At 47.5% G+C, this 11,125-nt stretch overlaps 3 protein-coding genes across 3 annotated transcripts; 2 read left to right on the top strand and 1 right to left on the bottom strand.

Annotated features, from left to right (window-relative positions):
- The first annotated feature begins 2 nt into the window (after positions 1–2).
- Positions 3–855, top strand: C8R40DRAFT_1116787 (uncharacterized protein). Its single transcript, XM_046228628.1, has 3 exons — positions 3–253; positions 331–675; positions 734–855. Exons 1-3 carry the CDS (start codon positions 179–181, stop codon positions 737–739), a joined length of 426 nt encoding a protein of 141 aa, XP_046083508.1. The 5' UTR covers positions 3–178; the 3' UTR covers positions 740–855.
- A 10-nt stretch (positions 856–865) lies between these two features.
- Positions 866–2,500, bottom strand: C8R40DRAFT_1162131 (SET domain-containing protein; the record flags this gene model as incomplete). Its single annotated transcript, XM_046230214.1, has 5 exons — positions 866–1,239; positions 1,321–1,508; positions 1,563–1,955; positions 2,031–2,232; positions 2,332–2,500. The coding sequence occupies 5 exons, from the start codon at positions 2,498–2,500 to the stop codon at positions 866–868; spliced, it is 1,326 nt and encodes a 441-aa protein (XP_046083507.1).
- Positions 2,501–3,185: 685 nt separating this feature from the next.
- C8R40DRAFT_1266840 (uncharacterized protein) lies at positions 3,186–10,976 on the top strand. Its single transcript, XM_046233946.1, has 7 exons — positions 3,186–4,067; positions 4,143–4,296; positions 4,336–7,321; positions 7,393–7,537; positions 7,596–9,931; positions 9,995–10,298; positions 10,353–10,976. Exons 1-7 carry the CDS (start codon positions 3,590–3,592, stop codon positions 10,703–10,705), a joined length of 6,756 nt encoding a protein of 2,251 aa, XP_046083506.1. The 5' UTR covers positions 3,186–3,589; the 3' UTR covers positions 10,706–10,976.
- The last annotated feature ends 149 nt before the right edge of the window (positions 10,977–11,125 follow it).

Below are 11,125 nucleotides of genomic sequence, written 5' to 3'. Positions count from 1 at the left end.
GTGTACATATCAAAACCGGGGCAGATTCATATCATAACATGCATATAAAAAGACTGTCGGTTGCAAGGATAACAGCCTGTTTCTGGTCAAACCTGCTTTCTCTGCCGGTCAAAGAAGGCTTCCGTGCATCATCCTTTCTTTTCAATCGAGATCATAACGTGCTATCTGCGAATTGAAGATGCATTTCAACACGGTCTTCTTAACATTATTAGGTCTCATCGCTGCTACATGTGCGGTACCGTTGACATTAACTGTAAGGAAGTGTCCTGCTTGCTACTGACACAGCATCTACACAATTATCTGAACGATCCATAAACCGTATCATTATAGGCAGCCAATGTCGAATCTAGGTCTCTAAAACCGACAACTGCGTTAATCAACTTCGAAAAATTTAGCCCCAGTACGAAGTCAAATTCCGTGGACAATGCTGCTCGAGCCGCAGTGAATGCGCTATTATTAAAGGCCTCAGAAGCCCTCGGGTACTCCAGGATATTCAGCTGGTTTCGAGAGTCAGAAATTTATGATGGTTCGTTAAAGGAGATACGATTTGAGATCACTAGGCTACCTCAGTGTAAACCCAAGTGTTCAGCGGAGGTTGTGAGTGACGGACACAGAGGTTTTACTAGTGGAGAGATAAAGGATGCAGAGGGGTCAGTGATATATCCAAAAGCTAAGGTAGGGTTGTTCTACAATCCACAATCTCTCACTTATTCCGATTCGTGATTAATTGCAGGTCTAAAGTCGATGAATTCATAGCCAGCATTGAGCATTAGGTTGGCTTCAATGTCACTTTTCTTTCATGGACATGTGGTAGTGGATATGTACTGGATACTTTTTTGTACATTGAAATGAATCGTATGACAATTTACATGACCCCTAGTCCTATTTTGAGTTCTCTCTCCAGGTCCGCCTGACTAAATTTCAACAAATCTTCGTCACCTCCTTCCCCTACCACATGAGATTTCGCCTCAATCTCTTCCCTTTCTTCTTTCACACACCTTGCACACTCACATCTCCCAAATCCCCACTGCTCCAGTTCATCTCGTCTTTGTTCTACTGACATTGTCGGGTTAACGTATGTGATGAACAATTCCTCACCGGGTTCAATGTCTCTCATGGAAATGGCCGTAATCCTTGACAAGGCTGTACGTTGTTCGAGGTGTCGGATGGAGATATTGGGTTTACAAGAGTGATTGAGGTGTGAATGAAGGACATAGAGCCCGCCATGTGCTTCGAGATCTGTTTTGAGAAAGTGTAAGTCCCAATGGATATGTGACACGCAGAGGGTCGGGAGGCGAAAAAGGGATGGAAAGAACGCACTAAGACTCATTTTCCCCAAATTCCTCAAAAATGCATCATACTGGAATAGGCCTTGCGATACATCCGCTCTGAAAGGTCTCTTCACCAGTCTCGCGAGCTTTTTCTGATCCTGGAGCGCAGGCGGCTCTCTAAACGCCTGCATGTAAAGCTTAAAAGCCTCTTGCCAAGAGTCAGAATCCGGTTGGCTTCTGACGAAACATTAGAAATGTTTTTGATTGTAAGAATGGCGTAAAAATACATACCCGGCTTTGTGGAAATGATACTTCGCCCTATCCTCTATACTCAACGTCGCAAAACTAGTCACAGTCCTCCATTCCTCCTCCGCCACTTTTGCATCTTTAGAATCCTTTGAGTCCTGGCACAGGGTCATCACTCGGCTAGTCATACACGCAAGCGCATGTAGCGCCATCCATTCTGCTTTCCTTGCCCATTGTAGAAGCGGAATCGAGGCAGGATTTTGGACTGGACAAAGTAGCGGATGAGTTCGCGCTGAACGATCGCGACAAAGACGGTTGCAGAAACGGGCGTGGCATGAAGCGACGCAGCTGGTAATAAGAGAAGTGGTGGTTGTGGATGAAAATGGCGTCGTACAAAAGCTACACGCTTGTCCAGATTGTTGCAGGTCGTATATTTCCCTGAGGTAAAAATATATCAGCTTCTTTGTGGCCAGAATTGTTACATAGAAATACTTCGGCAGAACTTCGACCTACCATTCAGCTGCAACAACATACGGATCCTCCTTCCACACTGGCGTCCCAGCTAAAATTTTCTCCTTGGCAACGAGTCCTTTGCCTTTTTTCTTATTGAAATGCTTCACTTCAATTTTTGTGCTGTACTTTGAAATATCGAGGTTGGGAATTAATTTCGAAGACGGAAAGATATTGTTGACGCCACTGCCAGACGCTTTTGACGCTTTTGAGCCTTTAGTTTGCGCTAGTGAGTCTGAAGTGGCAACTGAGCGTTCAACCGACTGTGCGGTTGACTGGGATGATTGTAAAGTGAGCCCTTCACTTTGAAGAGCTTTCTTCGTCCGTTTTTCACTGACGATCCAATCTGGATGAGTTTCGAGCAGTAAGGCGTGGATCTTCGCGATCCCCAGTGTTGGATGAATGGATTTGAGAGAGACAACGGCAGCTCTCAGATCTTGGTCCGATGGTGAAGGAGGAGCGACCACTGGCATACTGACCTACAGATTAACACTCAGGAACTTAAAAAACCTAGGAAAGCGGTTCATACCTTGTTTCTTTGAGAAGTCAAAAGGTCAAAAGTGAAAGTTGTGTGTAAGTGGTTTTGCGCCGCGGACGTTGAAATTTAGAAGACAAACACGGACGTTCCTCATGATCAATTAGTCTTCGGGGCCTTGCCGAGGTGTGATAGAGCTCAGCTTCAAGCTTGGTATTTGATGCTAAAAATGACCAACCTCGTCAATATTTTAGCACCATAACGAAGTTCAAGAATCAATCATGATGTCGAAGCAACTTGAGCATAAACCAGTTTATTTCCATTCTGTATATTATATCCTTCTACCAAAATAGTACCCAAGTGAACAGGATGAATGTTGCTGATCTGTATTCTATCTCTGAAGCCCACCTATTGAACGTTCTTCTGTAAATGAGGAAACGAACTTTTCTTCCTTCTCGTAAATTCTGGCCCAGGAGGGTTTGGTATATCTGTACAACTCGGATCCAGCAGAGAGCTCAGAGCACTTGACTCATAGCTCATAGATTCCAGGACCCATGCGCAATATTCCCTGTGTGTGTGTACTCACAGTAGACTGAGTATATCACTCAAAGCGTCGTCCTCGATATTGGAGAGTAGAGTACCTAGCAGTGGTAACCGGAATATCTTACTCTGTGATTCTGAGACAGACCACGTGTTTCTGTGAAAACGTCAGTGTTCTGAAATCTTCTTCACATCGCCAAAACATTAATATTGTTTTCATCAGATCCCCATCTTTTTCCTAGTAACGGCGTTTTCTGTTCGACTCTAACTCTTGTCTTTCTCTGCTTTGACGACGCACGCAAGGCTGTAGCCAAAAAGGGAGAACTGAAGTCTAAATAAAAAGAAGTTGAGAAGAAAGATAGAAGGAAGGGCTGAAGAAGACAGTATTATCGAGAGGATAAATTTAGCTTCTTCAAACTGCAGCAAAACCGTTATTGGATGCCTGGAGAATGGCCTTCTGAACACTTAACACTTTCTTGATTCTGCCACTTCTCACACGACAAACACGACGATTCACGACATCAACCCTACCACTGACAATCGAACAATGGCTTCAACGTCCCCCACATTCTCTACATCCCCGCCATTGTCTCCCTCTCCACCGTCGCTCCCTCCAATATCCTCATCTGATGACTACGAATCATTGGCCGACTCTCTAACCATTCCATTATCTTCTATGGACTCTTCTACTCATTCTCCTCCTCTTCCTCTTCCTCTTCCTCCTGCTTATACAACAGATACGCAGGAAACTTTTGACAAGGACGATGTAGAGCTTGATCTTGATCCAGGCTTACCTGCTCTTCCTCCAGGGCTCGGCGGGTTTGGAACTTCTGCAGGAGCCACAGAACAGTTACCAGAACAGTCAGGGACACCTTTACGTATCTTGGTACCTATTCCGACCGTATCGTCTGCAGCGGACTCTATCTCGTTCGCTTTCCCAGATCCCACTGCCACAATGGATGGCGAGCTCTCTATCCTCTCCAAACCACTCCCTCAGGAATCTGAAGCAGACGTTGTCATTGCTCGTAGGTGTTTCTCTACTCGAATTCTTTTTTCATCAATAACTATGTCGTTGTATACTGACCTTTTCTCTATTTCAGCCGATTCAACCTACGTCGAGACTTCCTCGGCGCCTTGGGCTATGGAACTCAAGCGGCGCTATGACACCTTGTACGGCGTCAACGTCATAGTCAGATCACCTTATGCGATTACAGCGTTTGTCGGACAGCATGGACAGAAACGATATCGGATTGGGTAAGTATTTAATTGTCTTTTTGATATAACGTGCCTTAGTCCACCTCCTCGTGCTTCACTCTTCTCCAGCCACCGAGAACTCTCCGCCCCAGGCGCAACAGCAGCCGCAGCCGAGGACATTCTCGTCCTCTCTAATCTTTCCAAGCAATCCAAATCTCCTCCACCACAGACCTCACCTCAATCATCCAAAGTGGGAATCGGAGTCGGCGGAGGAAGATCCAAGTCGAATAGCATCAGATCTCCATCCGGGTCTATCACTAAACCGGCCTCCAAGGCATCGTTGAACAGCTTAGAAATATCTTCATCTCGACCCTCGCACAAATCCCAATCGTTTTCCCGAGCATCGAAAAGCGGTAAACGACATTCGAGGGGGAGGATCAGTATCAATGCATTGCTTGGATCTGGGTCCGCTTCTAGTCCGTCGACTAGTGCGGTTGGCAGTACTCCTCGAAAACTCAAAAAACCACGATCGAATCCGGATTTGAGCTTGTCGAGTCCTTCAGGGGACCCAGGGTATGGATATTCCGGTTACGGATACACCTACGGCTACGGGCAGCACCCTCCCTCGGCGTATAACTCAACGGGTACCACCGTATTTGGAGGAAGGATGCATTCCCTTAGTGTTACAGCTACAGATATGCCACACGTAGTTGGAATCGATCCAGCTAATCCACCTTTAATTCCTAGCTCCAGTCTATTTCCCAACCCGACTCATATAACCACTCCTCCCACAAAACTTCCGGAACGTAAGGGAGACTCATTTGGAGAAATTATGGGGTGGAGGAATCATCTCATCCCCTCCCACATGTCTGGTACCTTGAGTGGTTTCAGTACCAGTGCACCATCTACAGGTTATGTGGCTCACAGTACGCATAACTTGTTCTTTGAACCTAGAGTTGGGAATATGCACGCGATTGATCCAGCTCATGCTAAATCCGTCAGTACGACTGCCATCAATGATTCGGGTTTGCCTTTGAGTTCTGCCACAGGCTCAGGCTTTGTGCCTCGTCCGTTCGGCCCCGGCGTTCATTTCGAAACCCCGGCTATATTGCGTTCTAACCATTCTCACCGTTCTACACATCACGAAGGAAAACCGATGAATGAATCTTTCCGAGCTAGTACTCGTTCCCGTTCTGGTTCTGGTTCCGAATCCGGTTCAGGATATGAGTCTGGTTCAACATCAGAGCGTGATCTCGAATCTGATCCAGAGGATCCTGAATCGGAAACAGAATCTGATTATGGGAGGTTTCTTAAGGTTCAAAATTCGCCTTGGGCACACAGGCGCCTGAAAGAAATGCAGAGCTTCGAGAGCGGGTTGACTGCGACGCCGCTCCCGCCTGTTACACCTACCTTGGCCGGGACTTCTGTGGCATCTGCATCCAATACTCCAAGAACGAATAGTTCAACAACGACCAGACTCGAAGTAGATTTAGGCGATGACATTAACCTGAACCTTGGGGAGATCGTAAATATCGTTGACATGGCGTTGAGTGAGAATACGGGTCAGAAGGTGATCGGGAGGCAAAGAAGTGCGATAAAGCTGGTGGATCGAGATCGTGAGAGGGAAAAAATGGTCAAAGCTCGTATATTAGAGACTATCGAAGCGGAAGCCGCTGATACGCCCAACTTGACGAGCGCTTCTGCGTCGGTCTCAGGCTCACAGTCGGATGCCGCGTCCTATCCACTCTCTGAAGATGGCTTTTCTCAAGAGACGGTGTCTCCTTCCTCCCCCCTACATGATCAGTATCCAAATTCAAGCCCTCAGACACACAGTTCCAACCTTGAACCAAGTGATGATACCACACACTCTCTAATCAATGACATTCATAAAGTTCCTGACTCCGGTGTCAACGACATTGAAAGTCGAAGCCAACCTGACTTTTCTACGCCACAGACACCACAAACTCCCAGAGTACAAATGTATTCTCCCTCAGGCCTTCCACCTCGCCTGGCCAAATTCGCAACATACTCAACTGAAATATTTGATGTTTTACAAACTTCACGTGGATTGCCTCGCCTCGACCTTCTTGATCTCCGTGTTAGCGATCAAGAAGACGATGTTGATATAACAATTAGCAATGACAGTACAGATGATGATTCTAACAGGCGTTCGTCGTCCAGGTCGTCTTCTCGGCGTACGCCTTTACCGGAAACCGTTCCGGTGAAGCTGAGTCTCAGTCAGGATGGGAGCGCTGCGCCGAAAGATGATCCAAGATTTGTTATCTGGGGGGAGGTTACGCCGTCGGAAACAAGTGGACTCACAGGCTGTGATGCATCGTCGGTGTCCCATGAAAGCTCGACTAGCACTAACAGCAGTATGAGCATTTCACTTGGTGTGAAAGGGAAGGGTCGAGCTTCGGACTTCCAATTCACGGTTGGCCACGGTGTCAACGGTTCTGCCAGTGCTACCCTTAGTGAAGACGGATCTGGAAAAACCCGCGTACTATTGGCAGCGACCATTGAACGATGGCTTGCACAGCTAACTTCGGATTTGGATTATGACGAGCTGCTGAACTTTTTCTTGACATATAGGACGTACATTAGTGCGTTGGATCTAGCGAGACTCTTGATGACGAGATTTTGTTGGGCTTTGGGTAGGAGCATCGCTGTCTCGTCGCTATCAAACACGGGTACTTCTTCTCATTCATTTTCGCCATTTTCCCCGCCGACCACAGCATCGACCTCCTCGACAGCGACGGTCAAACCCGAGGGTTCTTCCTTCACGACGGCGACTATCGCTTCAACCGCTATTAATACTTCGATCGATGACGATGTAGTCCGCCGAATTGTTCGTGTGCGCACATTCGTCGCCTTCAAGTATTGGCTCATCACGTTTTTTACGGTGGATTTTGTACCTAATAGAGAGTTGAGGCTTTACGTGGCGAATCATTTGAATGATTTGGCGAAGGAGTTGGGGGACTTGGGGAGGGAAGCTGAGTTGGCGGGTACAGAGATGGGGAAAGAGGGCAGGGAAATGAAGGAGATGGAGATGGGCATGAGTAGAGGAGCTATCGTAGATGGGGTGGTCAGTCTGTTTTGTGGTTTTTATGTGCCCCCGATCTGACACCATCAAATTTTAATAATCGGTCCGGACAGAGCATTGTGAAGAAGCTGAAGAACGTGGCTAAAGATTGCAAGAAGCTGTACACACGTAACAACACTGTTGCTTCCAGCAGTCGAACTCAAAACTCTAACAAGAATAGCCAGCCTCCTTCGGACTCACGAAAGGATGTCAGGAGTGGTGAGTAGTCTTAAAGCTTGAGTAGGAATCCAACCTCATTTCTATTTACCGGATGCAGAAGAATCGAACAGAACAGGAAAAGAGAACTTATTTGGTGAAAATTTCGCTGAAGCTACTCGGAAACTCTCCGCTGCCTCCGCTCTTACTATCCTTGATACGGACGACTCCGACGTTGATTTGGATTTCATAGACGAACCATCCTCTACCTCCTCACCCTACTCAGGTGTTTATGGAAAGACCCCGGTGAACAACGTTCACCTCGGCGGCGCTTCGACGTTGAATCTGTCGACAGCGATATCACCGCCAGGACCGGGATCGATTCCATTATCTTCGTTCTCGATATTGCAGCGTACGGATCATGCGCCTGGTCCTGAATTTTCTTCGGGCCCGATGTATAGCTCTTCCATGAATGCAAATGCGACAACAATACCGCATAATGCACTCTCAAGGGTGTTGGTGAAAACTCTGGGGAGACTTGGCCGTTGGAAGAGAGTACTCAATAGTGGTGGCGTCGCTCATGGAGTCAGCATGCATCGGTCAATGACCACTGGTGGACTGGGGAAGCCTCATATAGGCGGTGGGTTTTCGAGGATGGCAACCGCGTGCGCTGATGTATCAGCATTTGATGTTGAGTTAACGGTCGATTCTAGTGATTTGTTGAGTTCAAGTGGAGGGGTTGAGAGTTATCTGAGGCTGGTGGAGGGTCAGAGTTCACAGGTGCCGAGGAACTATTTGCATACACCTTCGGCGGCGTTGAAGTTAGCAAAGGCGTCGTCAGAGTCCCCAATAGCGACTCCCTCTGCGACTTCGGCTACAACCCCCTCCCCAGTTACTCCGACCCTTCTCAACTCCGGTTCGAAAACCCCCAACCGGCACTCCTTTACTGATTCCCTGAACGAAGCCCACCTGCCTTCCTCAGCGCTCCCAAGGTCCGCGCCTGATGATCATATTATGTCCCTCCCGGCATCCGACCAATCGTCAGAGCCTCCAGAGGCTTCTCAAAATCGTGACTCTATCGCCGAAACAGAATCCGATTACGGGGCCGTAACCAATGTTCATGAATTGCGCGATAGCCTCATTCCGTCACCCCGAGCGAATGAGGAGTCATTCAACGATGTTTCACAGGGTCGCGAGTCGCGTGCCACCCGACGCTCGTCCCGAACCTCCTCCACCGGTTCTTTCGGTGAACCTCTCTCAGCTAGCCGTGCGTCTGCAAGATTTCCGGCATTTACTTCTCCATGGCAATTTGACGTCGTCTCATTGGACGATCTTTCTGATAACTCATCCGATGAGCATGATAATGCGAACCGCTCGCGTGATGCGCCCGGTGATTTGCCTGGTTTACGCCGTCCTCCACGCAGGTTACCCCTTCGCCGAGAGTTTGAGTTTCTCGAGCGACCTGAAACTGTGTCTTCAATGGGTATCATCTCACGCTCCTCCATCGTATCGGCTAGCTCAGCATCTGGACAGTCGACTGCGTCCCATACATCTTCTTCGTCTGCCGCCGGCGGATTAGGCGCAGGGATCCAGCAGTGGCAAATGAACGCACTTAAAGATTCGTTGATGGATGATGAGGAACCGGGAGATGTAGACGAAGCCCTGAAACGACTTGAAGGGCAAATCAATCCCCAAAAACGGTTGGAAAAAGCAAGCAAGGTCAATGGGTGGGTGAAGACAATACGTGAAAGATTAGCTGCGGGTGATTATAGTGACGAAGAGCCGATGTACTCTGATGATGATGACGACGACGCTGAAGTTGAACCACACGAAGGATCAGAGGACTCTTTTTCGCGGAGTGCTCAAGGTACGGAATCGACGTCTGCTACGATGCTCGCTTCCACAGACATTCCTCCTCCTGATGCGGATTCTGTAACTGCCACAACTCCTGTGGTCGAGCAGATAGATCAAGTGGCTTCCCCTGCTCGTTCAACCGATTCAAAACCTGCTGTTGAGGACGCCGTCCCGTTAGAAATTCGTCAAAGCCGCCTCTCTTCTGAATTGCCTTCTGTGACTCCTGAAAGGATATCCAAGTTTGTTGATCCCTCCATCGGGCCCAAAGTAGCTCATCGGTCATTCGTCCTGCTCTTCAAAGCGGAGGATCTTGCGCAACACTTTGCTATGATTGACCGAGAACTGTTTATGACAATCAAGTTCGAGGAGCTTCTATTAGAAGATTGGATGTATTGCGAGGAAGTGGATACGCTGGATTGGGCACAGTTCCTCAAGGATAGGGCCAGATGGAAAGCCGAAGCAAGATTACCTGAAAAAACTAGTGCTCTTGGAGCTGTAAGGGCTCGGTTCAATTTGATGGTGAATTTCACTGTATCGGAGATCGTGCTCACGAATCAAGCCGAACGTTTGTATGTCTTCTCTAAGTTCCTACGGATAGCCTGGGTGTGTTTTAGTCTCCGATCTTTCTATCATATTAGTATCCTCATCGATTTCCCTTTCGTACAGAAATCATATCAACGAAATAGCTTTAACACCCTTGTTGCTATCATGACTGGTCTTCAGAGTAGTTGGGTCACTAGGGCGATGCGTAGATCGATGAACAAGTTATCCATATGGGATAAAAGGATGTTGGCCGACTTAAAACTTTTCACTTCTAGGGAAGATAATTTCCGACATATACGCTGTGCTGTTGATGCTATCAACGACGCTAAGCCTTTTGAGGCAACTTCACTTGCGTCTTCTGTCGTGAGCGCTGTTGCTGATTCTGTAAATGATCAACCCACGCCATCTGCTTGTATACCTTTCGTCGGTAAGCTTTTTTGATCTTGTACCCATTTTCCCCCGTTCTCATCGCCATGTCAAGGTACCTATCTCTCCCAACTCTACCAGCATAACCAGCTCCCAGTTCTGGTCGACCCCACAGCACCCAACGAAGTCGTCATGGTGGACCCGGTCTCTCCCAATTTCAGCTCACCTGCCCATCCCGAAGTCTTTTCGACACTCGCCCCTCTTCCGTCATCTATGCATCTCGAACCCCTCATCAATGTACATCGGCAGCGTTTGATAGCTGCAGTCATCAAGTCACTAGTAGCCGGCCAACACCTCGCGAGTCGTGCACAGTTCCCCATTGATAAGAAGCTGTTCCATAAGTGTTTACGAATCCGTGGCCTTGATTCAAATACATTACATCGAGCGTTGGCGCTCAAATCTCCCTGACTATGATGAATATAGCGTCTCAAATGCATTGGACGAAAACTTGAAGTACAACCACTGAAATGAAGATATTTATTCATCTTGTTTTTATGCACCATCTTACGTTTTTCATGTCATTGGCATTGTTTTCTTTTTCGCAACATCTGTCGGTAGCTTTCCTTTCTTTGCTTTATACTATATACATACTTACATAGAGGAAATTATACATAGGCTGTTTTTACTTGTCTTGCTACATATATATTGTAGCACCCAAATGCAACGCGTTATCGGAATCATCTTTGTGTCTTGCAAAATTCAACGACTACATAAGAGCGATTTCTTGTGGGTTTTAACCCTGTCTGGACCACGATAGGAAACTCCAAGTGAGCAACACGAGTGCTACTCGCCGAATTGCCAGGAATTAATAAGTAACAGAAAATGCTG

The sequence above is a fragment of the Lentinula edodes genome, assembly GCF_021015755.1.
Source record: "Lentinula edodes strain Le(Bin) 0899 ss11 chromosome Unknown C8R40scaffold_31, whole genome shotgun sequence".
Taxonomy (NCBI): domain Eukaryota; kingdom Fungi; phylum Basidiomycota; class Agaricomycetes; order Agaricales; family Omphalotaceae; genus Lentinula; species Lentinula edodes.
Note: the sequence above shows the minus strand (reverse complement) of the source record. Positions and strands in the feature narration are given on the sequence as shown.